This window comes from Anolis sagrei, chromosome 2 (genome assembly GCF_037176765.1).
Source record: "Anolis sagrei isolate rAnoSag1 chromosome 2, rAnoSag1.mat, whole genome shotgun sequence".
NCBI classification, from domain to species: Eukaryota; Metazoa; Chordata; class Lepidosauria; order Squamata; family Dactyloidae; genus Anolis; species Anolis sagrei.
In genome coordinates this window covers 17,699,277-17,725,011 of record NC_090022.1, presented here as the reverse complement: position 1 = coordinate 17,725,011, position 25,735 = coordinate 17,699,277, and the positions used below count along the sequence as shown (strand labels likewise).

The following is a 25,735-nucleotide window of genomic DNA, read 5'->3' as shown; positions in this document are numbered from 1 at the left end:
ATGAGTCGCCGCACAGGCTGAGATATTAGCGGTATACAAGTGTACTAAATAAATAAATAAATAAAATAAATATAGGGGAGAATATGTTTGGACAGGTAAACTGGGCTGGAACCGTAAAGGGTTTTGTAAGTTAAAACCAACACTTTGAATTGTGCTCGGAAGCTAATTAGCGGCCAGTGGAACTAGCGCCACAAGGGAGTTGTGTGCTCCCTGTACCCAGCTCCCGTGAGCAACCTGACTGCTAAGCGTTGGACTAATTACAGCTTCCTGGCAGTCTTCAGAGGCAACCCCACGTAGAGTGCGTTGCAGTAGTCTATTCGGGATGTAACCAGAGTGTGGACCACCGTTTCCATTTGGTGCCCTCCAGGTGGATATAATCTTATTAGAATCCTATAATTTGCAGGTTTCTGTGTTGATTTGCCTTAGGTGGGACACAAAGCTACCTTAATTCCATTTTACCATCACATATAGTTCAACAGATCCTGTTGGTTAATAATGGCTTTCCTCCCAGTTCAGGCAAGAAATAGTTATTTTGGGCCTAGCAATAAGAATTTCTGATGCAAGCGCATCTTCATAGACGCTTCCACAGGCATTTCTTTCCCTCATCAAACTCTGTAAGAGTTTCTTACCTTGTAGTCTCCAGCAGATGTTCCCAGAAGAATCACTCTATGATCAAGGTGCTCCTTGTTGCAGTTCTTACAGAAGGGGGTTTCGTCATCTTTACAGAAAAGCTTCAGAGGCTCCTGGTGTTTCTCACAGACTCTCTCCTTGTCTTTTGCCTTCTTGAGTCCCTGCAAACTAAGTATCTTCACTTTTTCTACAATATTGGCTAGCTGCTGATTTGTCCTGAGGTTCTGTGGTGAAATGATTTCTCTGCAATTAAGGCAGGAGGTCTGTGTGTTGCCCAGCTTCTCCCAGGTCTGGGTCAGGCAGGCTCTGCAGAAGTTGTGCCCACAGTCTAAGGTCACAGGATCGTTGAAATAATCCAGGCAAATAGGACAAGTGGCTTCTTCACAAAGATCCTGCAAGGGATCCTGTGCCTTTGGAGCATCAGTCGTGTCTGACTTACAAAGAACACTGTTAATGTTACTTTCCTTTGCATTTACTTGCAGAGCATTTCCTGTAAATTCTTCACTCAGCATGTCAACATCAGCTTTTAACAAGGAGGGCACACCTTGGAGAACAAGTTTCTAGACAAATAACACTCTTTAAAAAAACAACAACAAGGCACTAGTGTGTTTATTTATTTATTTATTTATTTAAAGCACAGATCTCACAACCTCTGAGGATGCTTGCCACAGATGCAGGTGGAATGACAGAAGAGAATGCTTCTAGAACATGGCCATATAGCCCGAAAAACCTACAACAACCCAGTGATTCTGGCCATGAAAGCCTTCGACAATACACTTGCCTCTTAATCTGCCAGTGCCTCCAATGCCACATGCAATTGTAATCATTATATGGTTTATTGATAGTCTGTTTTAATCTTCCTCTTGAAGCCCTTTCAAACCCAGCATATGACTGAAAACAATTTAACCTGAGATTGTTAGGTCCCTACATTTTCAATACTCATGGGTTATTTTAAGGCAGGAGACAAAGAGGAGAGTCTCCATACTGCAAGTCGCTTTTGGTGTGAGAGAATTGGCTGTCTGCAAGGATGTTGCCCAGGGGACATCCAGATGTGTTACCATCCTATGCAAGGCTTCTCTCATGTCCCCGCATGGGAATCTGGGGCTGACAGACAGGAGCTCACCCCCTCTCTCAGATTTAAATCACCAACTTTGAGGTCTTCGGGGCAGCAGTTGAGCCAGCGCAAGGGTTTAACACATTGCACTTAACCCCAGACAAGTTGAAAGGGTTGTATGCAAATCTCTGGCTCAGATATGAAAGTGCTTTTTAGGAAACTCAAGTTATAGTCCATTCTCTGTACAGTAAATCCTGACATTTTATGGAAACGATTACACATCTCTACTGTTCTTCTTTTATTTTCACCCGAAAAGTTTGTGTGTCTTCTTAAACATTCTGGCAAGGAGGTGGCTTATGAAAGAATAGAAAGTGGCAGTAAAATAAATCTTATTAAATATTTGGTGGCAGCAAAGAAAAATATAATATACAATGATGGCATCCCACTGTCCCGCTATTAACGCACCAGCCAATCACCTTCAAGACCGGCAGGGGGCGTGGAGCGGGAGATTTGAACCACATCACTCTGTATTTTCTATAAAAATTGCATTTAATGTGTAACTTTTATGCTCTGCTTGGCGAATGATTGCTGCTCTGCATCCTTTTCAGCTGAATCGCTAATAAACCTCAGTGGCACTTCCTTCAACTTGGTGAGACCTTTTATTGGGAAAAATCAGGGATTTGGTGCTTCTCTCTGTCTCACTAAGATAACGAACTCTTTGATGAGTCTGATTGGTCTCTGCCTCCTGGCAAAGACCCCTAAATTCTGGCACAATGCCAATCCAGGTTTAGAGAACAAGTCCTGTGAAAGTGTCTCTCCTTTAAGGTAAGATTCTGAGGGGGCCTCTTTTATTTGCAAAAAAGAATGGGAGGACAGTCTCTCCCGAGAATGGGAGGTCTGAGAATACACAAATCTGGTCTCCCGTATCAGCATCGTAAAAAGCCACTTGGTTTGAAGCATAGTTCAGACAGACTCGGACCCGCTTGGTCTTTTCACTCAGCAGGAAATCAGTTCTAGAAGGGAGACGGGGAGCACGATACCTACCTCCCCACTTGCCCACAGCCCAGATCTCTTCCCCAGAATCAATGTTAACAAGACATTTTCTGTCGATAGACTTCCTGGTCACCCCCACAGCCCAGTCTCCTTCCTTTTTCACAACAACGTCCCAGAAATGCCTGCCAGATGTGAATCCCTCGCGTCCCAATACATAAGTTGGGGGAATGAATCTCTCGGGATTGTCAGGCAGGTCTTGAAGCTTGTCTCCAAATCTGGCTTGGTATCTCACACTTTTCTGATCATCAGACAGGATGAGCCAGGGAGAAGCTGTGTCTGGATCCAGAGTAACATTTGCTGTTGGAGACAGAGAGAGAGAGAGAGAGATGAAGGAAAGCAAAGAGAAGCAGAAGAAGCTGAGAAAATAACAGGCATAGGAAGAATTCACACACCACAGAATCAACTTCATTCCGCTCACAATAAAACATCCTTCTTATAATTGTGATAAAGACTACTTGTTGTGAAATCAGTATTTCCATCTACTTGTGTGGGTTCTGTGCAGAAAACACTCAAAAAAGATGCTGCTGGTCTCTTCTCAGAAAGAGAAGTTAGTCTTATTTTGCAATTAATATTTTGAGGGAATGCCCATGATAATATCACTTCCGAATGGGGTTGTTGAAACAACAAGGGCCTCTGTCCTTTTAATGTTGTACAGAAGAGACCATGTCAGCATGTACTAACTGTCACCTGGTTGTGCAAAAAGAAATGCCTGCTGTAACTCCCTTTTTAGCACAATCTCTAAAGCAGGGGTCCTCAAACTTTTTAAACGGGGGGGGGGGGGGCTGGATTACTGTCCCTCTGACCATTGGAGGGCCGGACTATAGTTTTTTTTAAAAAAACAATGACCAAATTCCTATGCACACTGCACATGTCCTATTTTGCTACTGTTATGAATCGTAATGTAAATATCTGACATGCAGGATGTATTTTTATTGTTACAATCTGAACATAAAGCATAGTTTTAGCATTTCTGAAGATAAAATAGTTCCAATTAAAATGAGGAAAACATTCTATTTTCTGTCTTTTTGAAAGTGGTTTTTGGAATATATAAGCATGAGTCCCTTTTTTGGGGGGGGGGGGGAGAAGGGCAGAGCATAAATATAGGAAATAAATCTATATAAATAAAAATAAAATGTTCATTTGTGGGATTAACAGAACTCAAAAACCACTGGACACCTAACAACCCAATGTATGTCCTTCACTCAAAAAAATTGATTTTGTCATTTGGGAGTTGTAGTTGCTGGGATTTATAGTTTACCTATAATCAAAGAACATTCTGAACCCCATCAACGATGGAATTGAACCAAACTTGACATAGAGTTCTCCCATGACCAACAGAAAATACTGGGAGGGTTTGGTGGGCAGTGTCCTTTGGTTTTAGAGTTGTAGTTCACCTACATCCAGAGATCACTGTGGACTCAAATGATGGATCTGGGCCAAATTTGGCACTGATACACAATATGCCCAAATGTGGCGTTTGGGGGTTGTATTTGCTGGGATTTATAGTTCACCTGCAATCAAAGAGCATTCTAAACTCCAATGATGGAATTGAACCAGTCTTGGTACACAGAACTCCCATGAACAGAAAATACTGGAAGGCGAGGAAGGTGTCCCTCCAGAAGGGCCCCACAGCGGCCCAGATGCCGCCCTCCCTCCCTCCCTCCGCCCGCAGCAAGTGAGGGAGTGAGTGCGCGCGGGACCGAGGGGAGGGGAGGGGGGAAACCGTGGAGCGGGGGGTTCTCTGCGCTTCTCCCTCCACAGGCTGCAACGAGGAATGGCGAGGAAGGCGTCCGTGAATGTTGGAGGCGGCGCCGGGTGGGAAGCCAGCATTGCATTGTCCTCCTGGCTGTCAGGAGGGAAACGGGCCGGGGGAAGGAAGAGAAAGAGGGAAAGAGAGAGAGGGGGGGAGAGAGGGAGGGAAGAAGGGGAGGGGAGGAAACAGCCTGGGCCCCGTCTGTGCCGCCGCCGTCGCGCGGGCCTCCTCCTCCCCCTCCCTTCCTACCCCCTCCCTCTCGCTCTGCGTGCGCCTGGCTCCCCGGCCCCCTCGCCCTTGCGCTCGGCCGTTGCTGCTGCTGCTCGGAGGGGGGATGCCGCTCTCAACGCGCTCTCAACGGCATCATTTGATAAGCAACAAGCAGTAAGTGGTGCAAGGATCAAGGCACCAGGGAGCGAGAGCCAAACCACCTGGCTAACATTGTGTGGTTACAGCCAGGATGGGGCAGCTGCTAGGGGAATAAAGCAGCAAAAGTACTACTCCTTGCTGTGGGTTGTTGGAGAAGAGTTATTGGAGTGGATTGTTGAAGAGGTTTGTTGGAGAAGGTCGGTGCATTTGGAGGAGTTTGGTGGAAGAAAATTGGACTCTGTATAGAATCATAGAATCAAAGAGTTGGAAGAGACCTCAAGGGCCATCCAGTCCAACCCCCTGCCAAGAAGCAGGAATATTGCATTCAAATCACCCCTGACAAATGGCCATCCAGCCTCTGCTTAAAAGCTTCCAAAGAAGGAGCCTCCACCACACTCCGGGGCAGAGAGTTCCACTGCTGAACGGCTCTCACAGTCAGGAAGTTCTTCCTAATGTTCAGATGGAATCTCCTCTCTTGTAGTTTGAAGCCATTGTTCCGCGTCCTAGTCTCCAAGGAAGCAGAAAACAAGCTTGCTCCCTCCTCCCTGTGGCTTCCTCTCACATATTTATACATGGCTATCATATCTCCTCTCAGCCTTCTCTTCTTCAGGCTAAACATGCCCAGTTCCCTAAGCCGCTCCTCATAGGGCTTGTTCTCCAGACCCTTGATCATTTTAGTCGCCCTCCTCTGGACACATTCCAGCTTGTCAATATCTCTCTTGAATTGTGGTGCCCAGAATTGGACACAATATTCCAGATGTGGTCTAACCAAAGCAGAATAGAGGGGTAGCATTACTTCCTTAGATCTAGACACTATGCTCCTATTGATGCAGGCCAAAATCTCATTGGCTTTTTTTGCCGCCACATCACATTGTTGGCTCATGTTTAACTTGTTGTCCACGAGGACTCCAAGATCTTTTTCACACGTACTGCTCTCGAGCCAGGCATTGTCCCCCATTCTGTATCTTTGCATTTCATTTTTTCTGCCAAAGTGGAGTATCTTGCATTTGTCACTGTTGAACTTCATTTTGTTAGTTTTGGCCCATCTCTCTAATCTGTCAAGATCGTTTTGAATTCTGCTCAAAAATTATCTGTTCTTTTCTATAAAACTCTGCAAAAAGACAAATGACTAAGTTTGCTCCTTGGTCAAAGGCAAAAGGCTTCCACATTTGTGAGTGTCGACATTCATCTTCATTGTGACAGTTTGTGGTTCTGGAGGAATGGTAAAAGCTTAAGGAGGAAGGGCTACATTTTTCTTCTGACATGATTTTGCCTCCTTAAGATGGTGTGTGTGTGTGTGTGTGTGTGTGTATAGTTATTGTGAAAAAAAATTACATCCATGGGGTAAGTTACATGAGGGGAAAAATACAACGTGTATAGTAGGGGTAAAATGGAATTGTATGATACTAAAGGATGGAGGCGGCAAAAGTGGTGGTGGTTAGGGTTAGTATGGAGATAGGTTGGTTGGCTGACTTCCAGTCTATTCCGCAGGGAAATAATTGAGGTTCTTGTATTCTATATTTTTGTTGTTATTATTATTGTGCCATCTTCCTTTTTATGTTTGCCTTCTCTTCCTATCTTTTTTCCTCTTTTCCTTGCTTTTTAGATTTCCTTTCCTCCTTTTAATCCATCTGTATTTTTTTCCCTTGAGATATTTTCTCAGTGGTTGCCAATCTATTTTTTTTCCCTTTTGTTCTGATCGTCCATCATAGCCATCAGGGAGTCCACATCCATGTAATCTCTTATTTTGATAATCCAAGTTTCAAAAGTGGGGACTTATTTTTCTTTCCATCTGCTTGACAAGATGGTTCTTGTAGCTGCTATCATATAGTATAGTAGCTTGTCATTATTCTTTCCTATATCGATGTCCATTAAGTTTAGTAAATAATATTCAGGATTTAAATCAAACTTAATCTTCAGTATTTTTTGAATATGAGCATGTATGCCTTTCCAAAACTTCTTTACTACTTTACAAGTCCGCCAGACATGATAGTAGGAACCTATTTGTTCCCCACATTTCCAACAGCTGTCATTTAAATTCCTATAATATTTGGCCAGTTGTTGTGGTGTTAAATGCCAATGAAAAAAAAATATTTTATATCAATTTTCTGTTATATTTGTAGAACCTGGGTATTTTAACTTTTCCCCCCATATTTCCTCCCAATTCTTAATAAGATAGAATGCCCAAACTCCACTGCCCATTTAATCATGTTGTCTTTTATTACTTCTGTCTCAGTATCCCATTCCAGAAGTTTGTAGTATTAATATCTTTATTATTTTTTCTCTATTTTTCATTACTGTGTCCCAAATCGATTCTTGTACTGCAAAGTGTTTTTTTGTGTTCTTTGAAACTATCCACTATCTGAATATAGTGAAACCCAGTTAGATTTTGTATTCTTCTCTTAACTTTTCTAATGGTTTCAACTCCCAGGTGTCACCCTGTTTCTCCAGCAATGATTTATAATTATGCCATTTGTCTCTTGGGGTTTCTCTTTTGTGATGTGCCTCTATTGGGGACAACTAGAGGGGTGTTTTTTCATAAAATATTCTCTTATGCTTCTCCCAGACTTTAATTAGAGTGGCTCTTATGTAATGATTAGAGAAATTCTTTTCTATTTTTGCTTTTTCATACCACGTAAGATGTTGTGTTGTGTCTTACAATTAAGCTGTGTAATCATTTTCCAGGCATCGTGCCTGAACAGCAAAACATATGAAGAGAGCAGAGAAGCTTCCATCACCAGCTTCCTTTACCAAAGTGAAAATCATAAGAAATGAAAGAAAGAAAAAAAGGAATTCCTGGATCCACTTTACCAGAGGCCTTGAAAGGGCTTCTAGAAGGCACAAAATATCTTCATGTACTAATGGAGAGAGTACTTAATTTATCTGTTTCATTTCACATGCGCATATTGTTAGTTCACCGTTTGCTATAACACTATAAATGTTTCCTCTTCTTTTTTCCCCTGTGGTGTTTTCCACATTGTTTCTGCCTCTGGTATCAAACTTACTATTAAAAGAAGTAACACCCAGATACAAATCTATTTCTTTAACTGAGGTATATAGTAGAGTTTCGCTTATCCAACATAAACGGGCCAGCAGAATGTTGGATAAGCGAAAATGTTGGATAATAAGGAGGGATTAAGGAAGATCCTATTAAACATCAAATTACGTTATGATTACGTTAAGCACCAAAACATCATAGTTTACCACAAATGGACAGAAAAAAGCAGTTCAGCACATAACATTATGTATTATGACTGCATTTACGAATTCAGTACCAAAACAGACAAGAGTTCTTTCTTTCTCCCACCCAGGACTGCACTGGATAATACAGAATGATGGATGAATGAAGGTTGGATAAGTGAAACTCTACTGTACTTGTAAATGCATATAAAGCAGTAATGGTATCTCTCTCTGTGTGTGTGTTTGTACATGCACACCTTAACTGACTTTGTCATAGAACAAAACTGGGTCCTTCCAGTAAAAAAAAAAAGAAGAAGAAGGAAAACAATGCCTGAGTCTCTTTACCTTGGAATGGCTTCATGACAGCAACTAGAAAGGAATTTAGATCACAAAACTCCCAGATCTTCCATTTCAGCTCCGGAGGGAAAGCCACTGGCTTCTCAGATGTTTGCTTCTCCTCACACCTGGTGGAGAAAAACAAAGTCAACCCACCACAAATCTAGTCCAGAATCCAGAATCCTTGAGAGGAGCAAATAAAGGAACTTAAAGTAGGAAGCAAACTTTAGAAGTTTAGGAGCACACACTGAAGAGATGATTTATCTGTTTGCCTCCTAAAACCACAAAGTCAACCAGTGAAGGACGAAAAATCCCCCCAACAAAGACTATGTATATCAATTTCTTTTATTTTACTAAATTGTTACCAATGTAATGCTGGTGCGAGAAAGAAGGCGGCCTTGCTGGGAAGCTTACAAGAAACGTTGTTTTGTTCCTAGAAATCCCCTAAGTTTTATATTTAGCAACAGGGACATTGTAAGAAAAAGGGCACACTTGCAACCCTTCTCCCTCATGAATCATCCAACATGCAACAGTGGTTCAATTGACTTACGTGGGATTGTCACCACAGCATTTGGTTTTCAACTGCCCCAAATAGCCAGCCTTAATGGCGGTGAATGTATGGGCATAAAAATATACAGGTAGTTCCCGATTTGCAAACATCTGACTTACAAATGACTGAGAGTTAAGAATGGGGTTGAGACAACAGGAAGTAAGAGAAATCTATTCCTCAGAAAGGAAACTCACCCTCGGAAAAGTTATCATGGGAAAAAGGGGGCTCCACTGAAGCTTTATCCCCAATACGCAGGGGCAGCTCAACCCATTACGCAAAGTAAGCATTCGCAGTATAGTTGATTTTGCCCAGGGGTGCTCTTGAGGCACTCTCGGGGGAAAATAGACCTTGACATTTGGGAGTTGTAGTTACTGGGATGTATAGTTCACCTACAATCAAAAGAGCTCCACCAATTATGGAATTGAACCAAATATGGCACACAGAACTCTCACGATGAACAGAAAATATATATCAGTGATTGGTTGGGGGGGGGGGGCATCAAAATACTGTTTGCTTACTGGTGAAAATTACCTAGGGCCGCCTCTGCCAATACGTGTTGCCACAACAAGCCACATTTTCCAAATCCAATTCTCACAGGTACAGAAAATGAGGTGTGATTTTTTTTTTAATCAGAGGCACAGAGAGCACAACAAACACCACGGGGGGTGTTAACCTTTCCCTATACTATCCAAAGTGTGTGTGAATATGTATATGTATAGGAGTGTGTGTTTATGGCTGGAGCTGAACTTTACCTGTTTCAACTTACATATGAATTCAGCTTAAGAACAAACCTACAGAACCTATCTTGTTTGTAACTTGGGGACGGCCTGTAATCAGAGAACTATTTTCTGCTTGGGTATGATGTTTTACTTTGATAATTTAAGAGATCCTACACTCTTGGAAAAGGGCAAGCTGTGGAGATATACAAGCAATTTGGGGACAGGTTTTTACTCCTTGGCCACCACACCAGTCCCACGCCTTCCTTGATGTCCACTGAGCCTCTCTGTTCTTCATCTGTTTTTAACATCAATTTAATTTAGACAGATGGGCATGAGTGAAAGCAAAGCTAATTCCTCCTGTGACCCTTTTCTTTCCTTTCCTTTCCCCACAATACCTCTTGGAGGAGTAGGGAAGTCCCCTGTGTGAAATTTGTCTGATCTGCCCTTCTTTTCAAAGGATGGTCTTGTCACTTGTCCAGAAAGGTGATTTGTTCAGAAAAGGCTAGAACTAGGTGCATGCATGCTCACAGAAGCAGTGTCTTCCTTTCAACCATGCCTTTCTTATTATTCTTAATGGTGCTATTCTCTGCCTTTGCCCCCTCTACCCTTTCAGGCTAAACTGAGGAATTGAAGGAGGATGGGGAAAAAGTAGTGCCTTGCATCAGGGCCAGAGTAAGTAGGCCCATGGGGAGGAGGAATCCTGTCTCAGAGCCACTATCCCCAGCTATTCTGTGGAAACATAATTTCACAATGGTGCCTCCTCTTTCCCATATCTGTCCTTCTTCTCCATGCTACAGTTGCACAGCTTTGTAAGAAAGTGCCAATATTCAGGCAGATGTTTTGTGCCCCCTTTCCCCTCTGTTGAACCAGAGGCCCGTGGATGATAGAGGAAGGGGGCATCTAAAGACATCAATGCACAGAGAAAGATTACCATTTCAGGATAAATATTGCTGAGTAAACAAATACAAACAATGAGTAGAGATCTTGCTATGGCAGTGACACTACCTATGGGACAAGAGTGTCATAAAGTCAAAAGCAAGGAAATATTTTTATCTGTGACCTATTAGAAGCTTTCATTTAATTCCACAGAGGATCACAGTGTCCACCTCTTACATTTCATGGAAAAGTGTGGGATCCACTTACCTCTGCAAGAGGTTTCTCACATCCTAGAAGGGAAAAGAACAAAAGAAGAGATATGTCATTGCTCACATATCTGATTCTTCGCTGAGTGAGAAGGCAGTCCGTCCCTCCAAAAGGACACTTCTGTAACTTCAAAACTGGGAATAGTGCAACTATTCTTATGCAAAGAAGAGGTGCCCTTGAGGGTCAGAGAGGAGAAGGGGGCAGCAAGGGTAGAGAATTCTTTCCATGTCTAGAGTGTTTTCATATGTTTCCGGAGTAGATTTTTGGGTAATGATTCTGATGTAGATAGGCAAAATGACCAATTCTGTAATTTGATAACATTCATTGTTCTCAGTTTTACAATGATATGTTTACCCAATTTGTGGAAATGATCCTCTGAGGGAAACCCTGCTTTGTGGCATATTTGTCAGTGGGTTTATTCTACACCTTCTTGGAAGTCGCAAGACAAAGCGACCATGGCCACTGTCTGGACTGGCCAATCAGAAGTCCTGGGACTTCTGAAGGGTCCATCCGCACAGCTGTTTCACATTTTCTGGCCTGAATCAGACCCACTCTAACTACATAGATATCTATGAATACAATGAAATATAATAACAGGTTACAAATGTCCTGTTATTATAAACTTCAGCAAAAATACCAATTAGAATAATAATGAAAATACCAAACTAACCCGTATAGTTCAGAAGTGAGAGAGGTTATCCAACTAGCATCGTAAACACAGCTATTAAAAAAGTAAGCTTCATAGATACAAGCTACTTAGTAAGAGACCTAACAAAGAAACACACTGATTGTATTGTTTGGCCATTGACCTTGACACAGTTTACTCCAGAAATCAACAAAATAGTGAGGAAACATTGGTACCTAATTAGGGGTATCCCAGGATGCCAAAAATCACCTATGATAACATATAAATGATTGAGAAACCTCAAGGACATGCTGATAAGTTCTGACCTCATTACTCCTAACATCACTAAGAAATCCAATCTCAGAGGCCACTTTAACTGTGGACATTGCATTTGTTGCACGCAATTATTAAAAATTAAACATTTCACACATCCTAGCTTGAAATTCAACATATAACTACGAACTTTCACCACATGTAACACGGATCAAGTCATTTACCTAATCCAATGTCCTTGTGAACACCTTTATGTAGATATGACAAGCAGACCTTTAAAAATCAGAATCCTTGAATACCACTCCCATATTAAAAATAAAGCTTCAGATTCCATCCTCTACTCTCATTTCATTGAAAAAATCTCATTCTTATACTAATTTTAGGTTTTGTGCTCTAGAAAGGATCACCACAAAACCTCATGGGCTTTTATTACAAAGGGAAGCCTTTTGGATATTGGAGTGACATACAGTACATCCACATGGTTCAAACGACAGATTAGATCTTACCTGTTTTCTGTAAGTGTCTGTAATTAGCTGATTATATTTAAAAGGGAGTAGCTTCTTTGACCTAATTGCTCACTAATTGAAATCAGTAGTACATCTAGCCTTTTTGAAGTCTCGCAGCAGAGCCTTACATTCCGCAAGTGGAAGTGTATATGTTATTGTATTAAATTGTTTAGATAAGGATTGTTATGTATTATATTGTAATTAGGTGCTGGTTAGCATACCTATTATTTTGTCCTCTTTAAATTTAGTATACAAAGCCTCAGAAGATATTATTTCAAACAAATGAAGAAACCTTGAAAGAAACTTGAAGAAGGGATACTCCTCCTGAAACAAGGATTATAAACACCAGGGAACCCTTGTTGTATTCCCAAGACTATTTATTACATCTTGAACTCACATGGGACAATATTGGATATGTTGAAGTTTGTCCACACGACTGTTGGACAATCCGACTAAATATTTTTGAAAACATGAATATTATGTTTGTTACACCATTGTAAATAGTCCCTACGTGTTTGTTTCCCACACTTGTGTACTATATGAGTTAGTTTGGTATTTTCATTATTATTCTAACCAGTATTTTTGCTGAAGCTTATAATAACAGGACATTTGTGTATTTTCACTGAATCAGGCCCAGGAAATGCAAAAGGGCTCTAACCCCCTCACCAAACCCACAAATATCACTCCTGCCCCCTTCTCCTGGAGCATCATTCTTACACACCAGGAGAGTTCCAGCACCACGCTAGTGGAGGCCAGGTAAGTTCTCTTATTTTTAAAGGGGGTTTGGGGTGGGTGCTGTCTCCCTGTTCTCCCAGTAGGCACTGGGAGTACATATAGACAACACCCACAGAAAGCACGGGCTCTTTTGGCGGTGTGCAGACTATAGTCTGCCTCATAGAATCATATAATCAAAGAGTTGGAAGAGACCTCATGGGCCATCCAGTCCAACCCCCTGCCAAGAAACAGGAATATTGCATTCAAATCACCCCTGACAGATGGCCATCCAGCCTCTGTTTAAAAGCTTCCAAAGAAGGAGCCTCCACCCCACTCCGGGGCAGAGAGTTCCACTGCTGAACGGCTCTCACAGTCAGGAAGTTCTTCCTAATGTTCAGATGGAATCTCCTCTCTTGTAGTTTGAAGCCATTGTTCCGCGTCCTAATCTCCAGGGAAGCAGAAAACAAGCTTGCTCCCTCCTCCCTGTGGCTTCCTCTCACATATTTATACATGGCTATCATATCTCCTCTCAGCCTTCTCTTCTTTAGGCTAAACATGCCCAGCTCCCTAAGCCACTCCTCATAGGGCTTGTTCTCCAGACCGTTGATCATTTTAGTCGCCCTCCTCTGGACACATTCCAGCTTGTCAATATCTCTCTTGAATTGTGGACCCAATATTCCAGGTGTGGTCTAACCAAAGTGGAATAGAGGGGTAGCATAACTTCCCTAGATCTAGACACTACCGGGTTTTTTAAACCCAGGTCAAAGCAGATTTTGCTGCTGTCTGGAACTGCCCCCAGTACATCAGACTTGGTCCTTTCACTCCTTCTGTACCAGTGGTGTACTGGTAGACTTTGGTGCCCTCAGCAAACTAGACAAACCTAATGTTTGTTTGGGTTTTTTTCCACTCTAATTGCTATGGAACCCTAGGATATGTAGTTTGAAAAGGCACCAGAGTGCTCTGGCTGAGATTTCTACATCCTCCAGGCCAAATTGGAAATGCAGGATTCAATAGGATGTTGTCATAGCAGTTAAAAGGAAATATAATATTGTATTTGTGTTGTGTACATGGGCCTAGGGCACCCTCTAGAACGCTCTACGTGGGGTTGCCTTTGAAGACGGCTCAGAAGCTTCAACTGGTCCAACGATTGGCAGCCATGATACTAACAGGGGCGGCACGCAGGGACCATACAACCCCTCTGTTGCGCCAGCTCTACGGGCTACCAATTTGCTACTGGGCCCAATTCAAAGTGCTGGTTTTGGCGTATAAAGCCCTAAACCGTTCTGGCCCAAGTTACCTATCTGATCGCATATCCGCCTACGAACCCACTAGGACTTTGAGATCTTCCGGGGAGGCCCTGCTCTCGGTCCCACCTGCAACACAGGCACGGCTGGCAGGGACGAGAGACAGGGCCTTCTCAGTGGTGGCCCCTCAGCTATGGAACGCCCTTCCCATGGACATTAGATCGGCTCCCTCATTGATGGTATTTCGGAGAAAAGTGAAAACCTGGTTATTTGAACAGGCGTTTGAATACGCAGTGCAATGAATTTAGGAAATGGAACTACGGACAACGAGTCTGGATCATGATTCTAGTTATGAGACGCCAATTGAATGTTCATTATTGTTTAACTGTCTAGTCTGCTACTGTGTTGATTGTTTTTAAGTACTTTGTTGATGTTGCATTGAATTCTTGCTATGATTGTTGTTAACTGCTATGAGTCGCCTAAGGGCTGAGAATAGCGGTATACAAATGAAATAAATAAATAAATAAATAAATAAATAAATAAATAAATAGTTCTTGACCTCTGGGTGCCTGGGAGTTTTAGCCTACAACTCCCAGTGATCTCAGCCAGTTTACCAGCTGTTAGGATTTCTGGGAGTTGAAGGCCAAAACATCTGGGGACCCACAGGTTGAGAACCACTGCTCTAGAACAACATCAGAGCGGAGTCAAAATTCAGGCAGCTGTGTTTAACCAAACAATGCCCAGTTGATTCCATAATTACCAAAGAGCAGATATTTTGTGATGGATCTTGTCCCTGCCAGAACAACTACTTCCAAAATATTACAGTTTTGTATCTAGGTTTCCATTGGCCCACAGCTAGTTTCTTTTGCCCAGTCTTACCTGCAGCAGTTCTGCTGGTGGCTGCTGATATTTCTCTTTCATCTCCTGGATGAGACTTTCCAGAGAATATTGTTCTCTGGAAAGAAAGACCAAGTGTTCATCTCTTTTCCTTGCAATCTGAATCTCCAGCTCCTCCCATTGGGCCCAGAAATGTTTCTCCTTTTCTTCCAGAAACCGCCGTATTTCTGTGATTTCTGCTATTGTTTCTTCTATCTTTGCTTTTGTCTGCTTCTGCAGTGAGCAGAAAGAAAAGCAAGTAAATGAGTGTTACATTAAAACACAGTTGCTGAAGTAAAAAACAGAGAGGGCTTCTGGCACATCAATGGTTATGTAGAAGAAGGAATTTCAATAGAAGTTTCATGACAAACAATCACGTAAAACTCCATCTTCTTTTTGTTGTTGTGTGCCGTCAAGTCAGTTCCCGCTTATGGCGACCCTAAGATGAATCTATCATGGGGGTTTCTTGATTTTTGTAACCTATTGTTTTAAGTTTCTATCCTTCCCTAATCTCATTTACTCCTATACTTACAAGCAGGTCTTGGGCTTCCTTTTCTGTTTCTGCTTTATACACCAGAATCTTTTCTCTATCCTTCATCAGAGCATCTTGACGAAGATCCATCAAAACCTGAAGAGAAACAAATACTCAGTTTCCATTGAAAGGTAACAGTGCCATTTCACACACACAGACACCAAGTACAATGAATTTCTCTGTGTTGAAATTAATTGCATTAGTTTTGGCACAGCTCCCTAATTTGGGATTCTGACTCTGTCATCTGGGGTATCATCTGCAAAGTTGATAAAGAAGGCCACTGATAACCTCTCAGTGGCCTTCTATTCTGTCATCCAAGCCATCGATAAAGGTGTTGAATGGCACTGGTGTTGAATGGCCAAGACTATGTCCTGTGGAACTCCCACTAGTTCCTTCTCTCTAGGATAAAGAGAAGTCACTGGGAAACACATTTTTGAAGACAGGGACTACCTTTTCACTCCTCCAGTCTGCTGGTACTTTTCCTATTCTATAGGATTTTTTTGAAGTAGTTCCAAAACTACTTCGGCCAGTTTTTAAAATATTTTTGAATGTAATTTATCTGTTTCAATTTGGGAGTACTACTGATGTGAACAAGCTGCTGGGGCAAGGAAGGAGGACAACCTGTTTTCTTGATCCCTGTCCCTCTTGGCTGGTTGTCTAGGGAGGAGATGCCATTCAATCCCAAATTCAACAAATCATGAATGATATTCTGTATTATATGGCAGTGTAGAAGGGTCCTGATTGTCCTTTATTCAAAATATTGGGGTCCAAACTGCTTAGAATTTTAGAATGAAATATTTTGGTAATGGGATCCAACTCTAAATGCAACATTTGTTTGTTTCATTCATGTCTTGTAGCCTAAAAGGTAATTTTATAGCCCAAATTGTACATTTCTGTTGGGCATGACCCATCAGAAAGCAAAAGTGTCCCTGTCTCAGCCATCCATTGATTTGGAAGGGGAGGAGCCTTTAAACTCTGCCATGAAGGGGAATAAAGGGGAAGGGCTGAGTTTTACTTTGGCCCCAATCCAGAGTGGCCAATATCTGCACCACCAGCAGCACCAGCATCTGCTCCACCAACTGGGAGCAGCTCCCAGTCCAGAGCTGAGCCTGGGGGGGGGGGGGGGGGGAGCAAGACCATGGACAAGCCCTGCCACCATGGCTCCCTCTTCCTCCTCTGCTGCTGAGGACAAGGGAAAGGTGGCAAAGGAGGGAGCCGTGGCAGCAAGGCAGGAGGAGGAGGAAAGGTCTCGTTGCCCTCTGGAAAAAGGGAGGTTCAAGGCCTTTCCTCCTCCTCCCTCGCCCCACACACACTTTCCTCAGTGGCAGCAGCAGAGGAGGGAGCAGCAGCAACAGGGTTTGTCCATGGCCACACTCCCCTCCGGGCCTGGAGGAGGAAAAGGTGTGTAAGAGAGCAGGGGAGATGGAAGGAAAGGCACGCATGTGGTGAGGGAGAAGGAGAGCTGGGGTGCTGTGAGGAGAGGTGAGGGTGCTGGTGGGAAGGTGTGGGGAAAGGGCTCTTCTTCCTTCCCACCAGGACCCTCACCCAATTATAAGCTGAAGGGAGCTTTTTCAGCCTGAAAAAAAGGATGAAAAACTCTGCTTATACTCAAGTATATACGGTATGTCATTATTGCTCAAGTATGTTTATATTTATGCTGTTGTCTTTTATTTGCGAAAAGAAAACAGTACATGTGAAAGGGATCTAGGAATCTTAGGAGACTTCAACTCAATATGAGTCAACAGTGTGATGTGGCAACTCAGATTCTAGGTTGTATCAATAGGAGTATAGTGCCTAGATCTGGAGAAATAATAGTACTATATTCTGCTTTGTTCAGGCCTCACTTGGAATAACACGATGTCCACCTCTGGGCACCACATTTCAAGAAGGATATTGGCAAGCTGAAATGTTTCCAGAATTGGGAGGGGCAAATGGTCCAAAGTCTGGAAGCGAAGTCCTATGAGGAGCGACTTGCTTATGTTTCGCTCAGAGAAAAGAACAGTAAAAGGGGACATGAAAGCCATGTTTATATGTTTGAAAGGATGTCACATTGAGGAGGGAGCAGGTTTGTTTTCTGCTTGTCTGGAGACTAGGACACAACAAGCAATGGATTAAAATTGCAGAAAAGAAGATTCCACCTAAACATTAGGAAGAATTTCCTGACAGAGCTGTTCAACAGAGGAATAGGCTGCTGCCTCAAAATATGGTGGAGCCTCTCTCTCTGGAGGTTATTAAACAAAGGTTGGGTGGCTATCTGTCAGGAGTGCTTTGATCATGTATTCCTACACGGAAGGGGGTTGGATCAAGTGGCATTTTCTAATCTGTGATTCAATGGAAAGATAGAAAGTGTGCAGTTGAAAAATATGTTGTCCCACTGCCATTCAATATGTACAGTGCAGGAGAATGTATCTTTTTCTCTTTGGGACCAAAATATAAGTTACTAGCTGTCCCCTGCCATGTGTTGCTGTGGCCCAGTCTGTTGATCTGGAACATAAAGAAATGAGAAAGTGTTGGTTTCTAATATACGTAATTTCTTTATGCTTGTGGGCAAACACTATTTCTTGCTGTTTCTTTGTAAGTGTTGATGTGGAGAGTGTCTGGTTTGCCCACCCGGGAACATGTAACATATTATTGTCCTTCTTTAAGGGTCCCTTTCAAATCTATGATATTATATCTCTCTGTGTGTGAATCATATCTGTCTATCTCTATCTATCTATCTATCTATCTATCTATCTATCTATGGCTGGATGGCTCTTTGTCAGGAGGACTTTGATTACGTTTTCTTGCCCTGATGAAGGGAGTTAGATTAGAAGGCCTTAAGTATTTTCTGTTGGTCATGTGGGTTCTGTGTGGGAACTTTGCCCCGATTCTGTTGTTCGTGGGGTTCAGAATGCTCTTTGATTGTAGGTGAACTGTGAATCCCAGTGACTACAACTCTAGGTCTATTTCCCCCAAACTCCATCTGTGTTTATATTTGGACGTATTGAGTGCTTGTGCCAAGTTTTGTCCAGATCCATCATTGTTTGAGTCCACAGTGCTCTCAGGATGTAGGTGAACTACAACTCCCAAACTCAAGGTCAATGCCCACCAAACCCTTCCAGTATTTTCTATTTGTCATGGGAGTTCTGTGTGCCAAGTTTGGTTCAATTCCATCACTGGTGGAGTTCAGAATGCTCTTTGATTGTAGGTGAACTATAAATCCCAGCAAATACAACTCCCAAATGATAAAATCATAATTTTTGAGTGATGGTCACTCTTTGTGTTGTGAGACGTTTTGTTGCCCAATTTGGTGTGATTTTGTTCATTGGTTCTTTTGTTTTTAAGGTACTCATTATGCACAGAGCATTTTTTATATATAGATTACTAGCTGTCCCTGCCACGCGTTGCTGTGGCCCAGTCTGGTGATCAGGTAATTGTTATATTGTATTACATTATAATATTATAAATATTATATGTACATACAAAATATTAAATTATGATTTTGTCATTTGGGAGTTGTAGTTGCTGAGATTTATAGTTCACCTACAATCAAAGAGCATTCTGAACTCAACCAGCGATGGAATTGACTCAAATTTGGCACAGAGAACTCCCATGACAGGAAATACTGGAAGAGTTTGGTGGGCATTGACCTTCAGTTTTGGAGTTGTAGTTCACCTACATCCAGAGAGCACTGTGGACTCAAACAATGATGGATCTGGACCAAACTTGGCACAAATACTCAATATGCCCAAATATGAACATTGGTGGAGTTTGGGGAAAATAGACCTTGACATTTGGGAGTTGTAGTTACTGGGATGTATAGTTCACCTACAATCAAAGAGCATGCTGAACCCCACCAATGACAGAACTGGGGCAAACTTCCCACACAGAACCCCCATACTGAAGGCTATCTAGTCCATCTCCCTTCACCAGGGGAAGAAAACATAATCAGAGACCTCCTGACAAAGACTCATCAAACCATAGATATAGAGAAAAGAAATAATTCACACACAGAGAGATATAGTGTCATAGATTGGAAAGGGACCCCTAAAGAAGGACAATTATATGTTGCGTGTTCCAGAGTAGGCAAACCAGACACTCTCCACATCACCACTGACTTTGTTTTCCAGATGACCAGACTGGGTCGCAGCAACTCGTGGCCCTTCCTTCCTTCCCTTCTGCCAGAAACTTGCAGTCGAGCCATTTGTTTGTTTGTCTCCTCCCCTCTCCCTCCCTCATGCCTTCCTCTCTGAGCATGCGGGAAGCTGGGAAATTGAGTCCTCCCGAGGCCTCTGCACATGCTCAGTGTTTTTTTGGGTTTTGTGGGTTTGTTATGTTGTGTACTGTTGTTTGGAGGGTTGATGGTCATACCTTGGCGGCAGAGGAATGTGAAGGCCAAGTTTGGTGAGTTTGCGTCCGGGTTTTTTTTCCGTTTTTGACCGCCTAAGGATGACCTTTTGATTCTTATATATAGAGATTATAAAGCTCTGGAGCTATAAACAAATTACTATAAAATAGGTTAGAAATTACATTTTAACCTCTGTTGTAGCTATTGTTTAATACAAAATACGGGATGTGCAATAACCATAACAATGCAGGTCCAAACCTACTTTGATCTATTACTGCATAAGAGAAAGGAAACCACTTTTTTTAGGAAGACACTTCAGATTTTCCCACTAGATGTGCTAAGCAGGACAGACTGGCAGCGATTTTAGCAATGTTTCAAGGCAACTCGAAGTGCAGGGAGAAGTTTTGTTTTCACCATCTCCATTTGGTACTCTTCAGGTGGATATAATTTTATTGGACTCTTATAATTTTCAGATTTCTAGACAGATTTACCCATTAGGTGGGAAGCAAAGGTGACTAAATTCCATTTTACTATCACATATACCCAGTTCAACAGACCTTTTGGAGGTTTTTTTTATTGTGGCTGAAGTGACTTAAAACATACTGCAAGTCACTTTTGGTGTGAGAGAATTGGCTGCCTACAGAGATGTTGTCCTGGAGATGCTGAGATGTGTTAGCTGGGAGGCTTCTCTCATGTCCCTGCAAGCTAGAGCTGACAGACAGGAACTCACCCCATCTCGAAGATTCAAATTGGCAACCTTCAGGTCGGCAACCCAACCTTCATGAAAGGGGTTCAGCCAGCCCAAGGGTTTAACCCATTGCACAACTGCAGCTCACACCTTTTTGGTTAATAATGACTTTTCCCCACTTCAGGCAAGAAATTGTTATTTTGAGTGGGTTGTTGTAGGTTTTTTCGGGCTATATGGCCATGTTCTAGAGCAGGGGTCCTCAAACTAAGGCCCGGGGGCCGGATGCGGCCCTCCAAGGTCATTTACCCGGCCCTTGCTCAGGGTCAACCTAAGTCTGAAACAACTTGAAAGTACATAACAACAACAACAATCCTATCTCATCAGCCAAAAGCAGGGCCACATTTCCCATTCAAATACTAATAAGTTTATATTTGTTAACATTGTTCCTCATTTTAATTATTGTATTGTTTTTAAATGTTTTTTACACTACAAATAAGATATGTGCAGCGTGCATAGGAATTCATATTTTTCTTTTCAAATTATAATCCGGCCCTCCAACAGTTTGAGGGACTGTGACCTGGCCCTCTGTTCAAAAAGTTTGTGGACCCCTGTTCTAGAGGCATTCTCTCCTGACGTTTCGCTTCATCTATGGCAAGCATCCTCTGAATGCCTCTAGAACATGGCCATATAGCCTGAAAAAACCTACAACAATCCAGTGCTTCCGGCCATGAAAGCCTTCGACAATACATTGTTATTTTGAGCTTTTCTAATGGAAGTGCATTTTTATAGAAGTCCCCAGGAAGCTTCCACAGGCATTTCCTTTCCTCATCAAACTCCACAAGAGTTTCTTACCTTGTAGTCTTGAGCAGCCATCCCCAGAGGAATTCTTCTATGATCTTCATGCTCCCTTGATCTGTCACACACCACACAAATGAAGGATTCGTCATCTGTACAGAAAAGATTGAGGGGCTCCTGGTGTTTCTCACAGACTCTCTCCTTGCCTTTTTCCTTCTTGGGTCCCTGAAGGCTGAGTATCTTCACTTTTTCAACAATATTGGCTAGCTGCTGGTTTTTTCTGAGGTTTTTTGGTGAAACTATTTCACTACAATGAGGGCAGGCAGTCTCTGTGTTGCCCGGCTTCTCCCAGGTCTGGTTCAGGCAGGCTCTGCAGAAGTTGTGCCCACATTCCAGGCTCACAGGATCCTTGAAATAATCCAAACAAACAGGACAAGTGGCTTCTTCACAAAGATCCTGCAAGGGATCCTGTGCCCTTGGAATAGCAGCCATGTTTGACTTACAAAGGACACAATTACTTTCACTTTCCTTTGCATTTACTTGCACATCTTTTCTTGTAAATGATTCACCCAGCATGCCAACATCAGCTCTTAACAGGTAAGGAACACCTTGGAGAAACAGTTTCTAGATCAGTGTTTCTTAATCTGGGGGTTGGGATCTCTGGGGGGGGGGGTTGCGAGGGGGTTTCAGAGTGGTCGCCTAAGACCATAGGAAAACATATATTTCTGGCAGAGAAGGCTGAAGATCTCTCCGCCTGTCTTTCTCTTTCTTTTTGGAAACAGATGGCAAATCATCCCACCAAAAGCCCTCCTACACTGTGAAACCACCAAGGGGAGGGCTGTTTCTGACACTCCAAGCAGGGAGGGGAGAGCATGCGTGCTTGGCGCATGGCAGTATGGTGAGCATGTGCGAGTGAGGGAGAGCATGTGAGGCTGGAGGGAGGCTCATGCCAGCGAGTCCCTTCAAGGCATGAGGGTTCTGTGTGGGAAGTTTGGTCCAATTCTATCATTGGTGGGGGTCAGAATGTTCTTTAATTGTAGGTGAACTATAAATCCCAGCAACTACAACTCTCAAATGTCAAAGTCTATTTTCCCCAAACTCCACCAGTTTGGGCATATTGAGTATCCGCACCAAGTTTGGTCCAGATCCATTGTTGTTTGAGACCACAGTGCTCTCTGGATATAGGTGAACTACAATTACAAAACTCAAGGTCCATGCCCACCAAACCCTTCCAGTATTTTCCGTTGGTCATGAGAGTTGTGTGTGCCAAGTTTGGTTCAATTCCATAGTTGGTGAAGTTCAAAATGCTCTTTGATTGTAGGTGAACTATAAATCCCAGCAACTACAACTGCCAAATGACAAAATCAATCTCTCTTCCCCCAACCCCATCCGTATTCAAATTTATGTGTATTGGGTATTTGTGCCAAATTTGGTCCAGTGAATGAAAATACATTCTGCATATTTACATTGCGATTCATAACAGTAGCAATATTACAGTTATGAAGTAGCAATAAAAATAATTGTACGGTTGAGGGTCAGCACAACATGAGGAACTATATTAAGGGTTGCGGCATTAGGAAGGTTGAGAAACACTGACCTAGATAGAAGACATTCCTTTTTAAAACAAGGCACCAGAGATTTAGTAAAACTGCAACAGTGTGTTTATGTATGTACAGGGTTAGTCAAAATGAATAGGCCAATTCGGGTACAATTAATTTTCTTATTGGCCTATTCATTTTGACTAACCCTGTATTTAAAGCACTTGCCTCTCAATCCGCTAGGGCAGGGGTCCTCAAACTTTTTAAACCGGGGGCCAGTTCACTGTCCCTCAGACCGTTGGAGGGCCGGACTATAGTTTAAAAAAAATCAATTAAAAAAATCCTCTGCACATTGCACATATCTTATTTTGCTGTGTGGAAGGGCCCTTCGAGGGCGTTCTTTCTAGCCCTCTTTAGGCAGTAATTCCAGGAGCAGAGAATGGGAAATCTTCCTGTTTCTTGTCTGAACAAAATCTGGCTACCAGTATTTTAAAAAACTCTAAAATTATAACTGTAAATAAAGAACAACTCTCAAACACAGGGGAACTCCAGACAAGAAACAATCAGGGCCAGCTAATCACCTCTCAACAAAGGATTCTCCCTAAAAACTGTCAGGCTATGAAATGGTAATCAAGGTGGCCAATTGAAACATTCATACCTACCTCCAACAGACAAGAGTTCTTTCTCTCAGCCCGGATCTTCCACAATTTTCCTAGTTAAAGGTTTTCTTCTGACATGAAGTCCAGTCGTGTCCAACTCTGGGGTGTGGTACTCATCTACATTTCTAAGTTGAAGAGCCGGCGTTGTCCGTAGACACCTCCAAGGTCATGTGGCCAGAATGACTGCATGGAGCACCGTTACCTTCCCGCCACATTTGCATGTTTTTGAACTGCTAGGTTGGCAGAAGCTGGGGCTGACATCGGAAGCTTATGCTGCTCCCCAGATTCGAACCTGCAACCTTTTGGTCAACAAGTTTAGAAGCTCAGTGGTTTAACCCACTGTGCCACTGGGGGATCCAATACATCTCAGCAGTCTTCAAAAAGTTCAGCTTTTTGCAGCTCAGAGCCTCTCTACGCAGCTGAATAAAATCCCACATTTTAATGCTTTGAACTGGAATATATGGCAGTGCGGATGCAGATAACCCAGTTCAAAGCACATATTGTGGGGTTTTCTTCCTTGTTATTTTGGGGACCCTTCCACACAGCCCTATATCCCAGAATATCAAGGCAAAAAATCCCACAATATCTGCTTTGAACTGGAATATATGGCAGTGTGGATGCAGATAAACCAGTCCAAAGCAGATACTGTGGGGTTTTCTTCCTTGATATTCTGGGGACCCTTCCACACAGCCCTATATCCCAGAATATCAAGGCAAAAAATCCCACAATATCTGCTTTGAACTGGAATATATGGCAGTGTGGATGCAGATAAACCAGTTCAAAGCAGATACTGTGGGGTTTTCTTCCTTGATATTCTGGGGACCCTTCCACACAGCCCTATATCCCAGAATATCAAGGCAAAAAATCCCACAATATCTGCTTTGAACCGGAATATATGGCAGTGTGGATGCAGATAAACCAGTCCAAAGCAGATATTGTGGGTTTTTCTTCCTTGATATTCTGGGGACCCTTCCACACAGCCCTATATCCCAGAATATCAAGGCAAAAAATCCCACAATATCTGCTTTGAACTGGAATATATGGCAGTGTGGATGCAGATAAACCAGTCCAAAGCAGATACTGTGGGGTTTTCTTCCTTGATATTCTGGGACCCTTCCACACAGCCCCCTATCCCAGAATATCAAGGCCAAAAAATCCCACAATATCTGCTTTGAACTGGAATATATGGCAGTGTGGATGCAGATAAACCAGTCCAAAGCAGATACTGTGGGGTTTTCTTCCTTGATATTCTGGGACCCTTCCACACAGCCCCCTATCCCAGAATATCAAGGCAAAAAATCCCACAATATCTGCTTTGAACTGGAATATATGGCAGTGTGGATGCAGATAAACCAGTCCAAAGCAGATATTGTGGGTTTTTCTTCCTTGATATTCTGGGACCCTTCCACACAGCCCTATATCCCAGAATATCAAGGCAAAAAATCCCACAATATCTGCTTTGAACTGGAATATATGGCAGTGTGGATGCAGATAAACCAGTCCAAAGCAGATACTGTGGGGTTTTCTTCCTTGATATTCTGGGACCCTTCCACACAGCCCCCTATCCCAGAATATCAAGGCCAAAAAATCCCACAATATCTGCTTTGAACTGGAATATATGGCAGTGTGGATGCAGATAAACCAGTCCAAAGCAGATACTGTGGGGTTTTCTTCCTTGATATTCTGGGACCCTTCCACACAGCCCTATATCCCAGAATATCAAGGCAAAAAATCCCACAATATCTGCTTTGAACTGGAATATATGGCAGTGTGGATGCAGATAAACCAGTCCAAAGCAGATACTGTGGGGTTTTCTTCCTTGATATTCTGGGGACCCTTCCACACAGCCCTATATCCCAGAATATCAAGGCAAAAAATCCCACAATATCTGCTTTGAACTGGAATATATGGCAGTGTGGATGCAGATAAACCAGTTCAAAGCAGATACTGTGGGGTTTTCTTCCTTGATATTCTGGGGACCCTTCCACACAGCCCTATATCCCAGAATATCAAGGCAAAAAATCCCACAATATCTGCTTTGAACCGGAATATATGGCAGTGTGGATGCAGATAAACCAGTCCAAAGCAGATATTGTGGGTTTTTCTTCCTTGATATTCTGGGGACCCTTCCACACAGCCCTATATCCCAGAATATCAAGGCAAAAAATCCC

The 25,735-nt window shown here is 42.6% G+C and overlaps 1 protein-coding gene across 1 annotated transcript; it reads right to left on the bottom strand.

Moving 5' to 3' along the window:
- Nucleotides 1–2,250: 2,250 nt before the first annotated feature.
- LOC132765703 (E3 ubiquitin-protein ligase TRIM11-like) lies at nt 2,251–21,943 on the bottom strand. The gene is made up of 6 exons (XM_067465508.1): nt 21,425–21,943; nt 15,558–15,653; nt 15,029–15,259; nt 10,788–10,810; nt 8,369–8,503; nt 2,251–3,036 (listed from the first exon to the last, which is right to left on the bottom strand). Exons 1-6 carry the CDS (start codon nt 21,941–21,943, stop codon nt 2,505–2,507), a joined length of 1,536 nt encoding a protein of 511 aa, XP_067321609.1. The 3' UTR covers nt 2,251–2,504.
- Between the last annotated feature and the right edge of the window lie 3,792 nt (nt 21,944–25,735).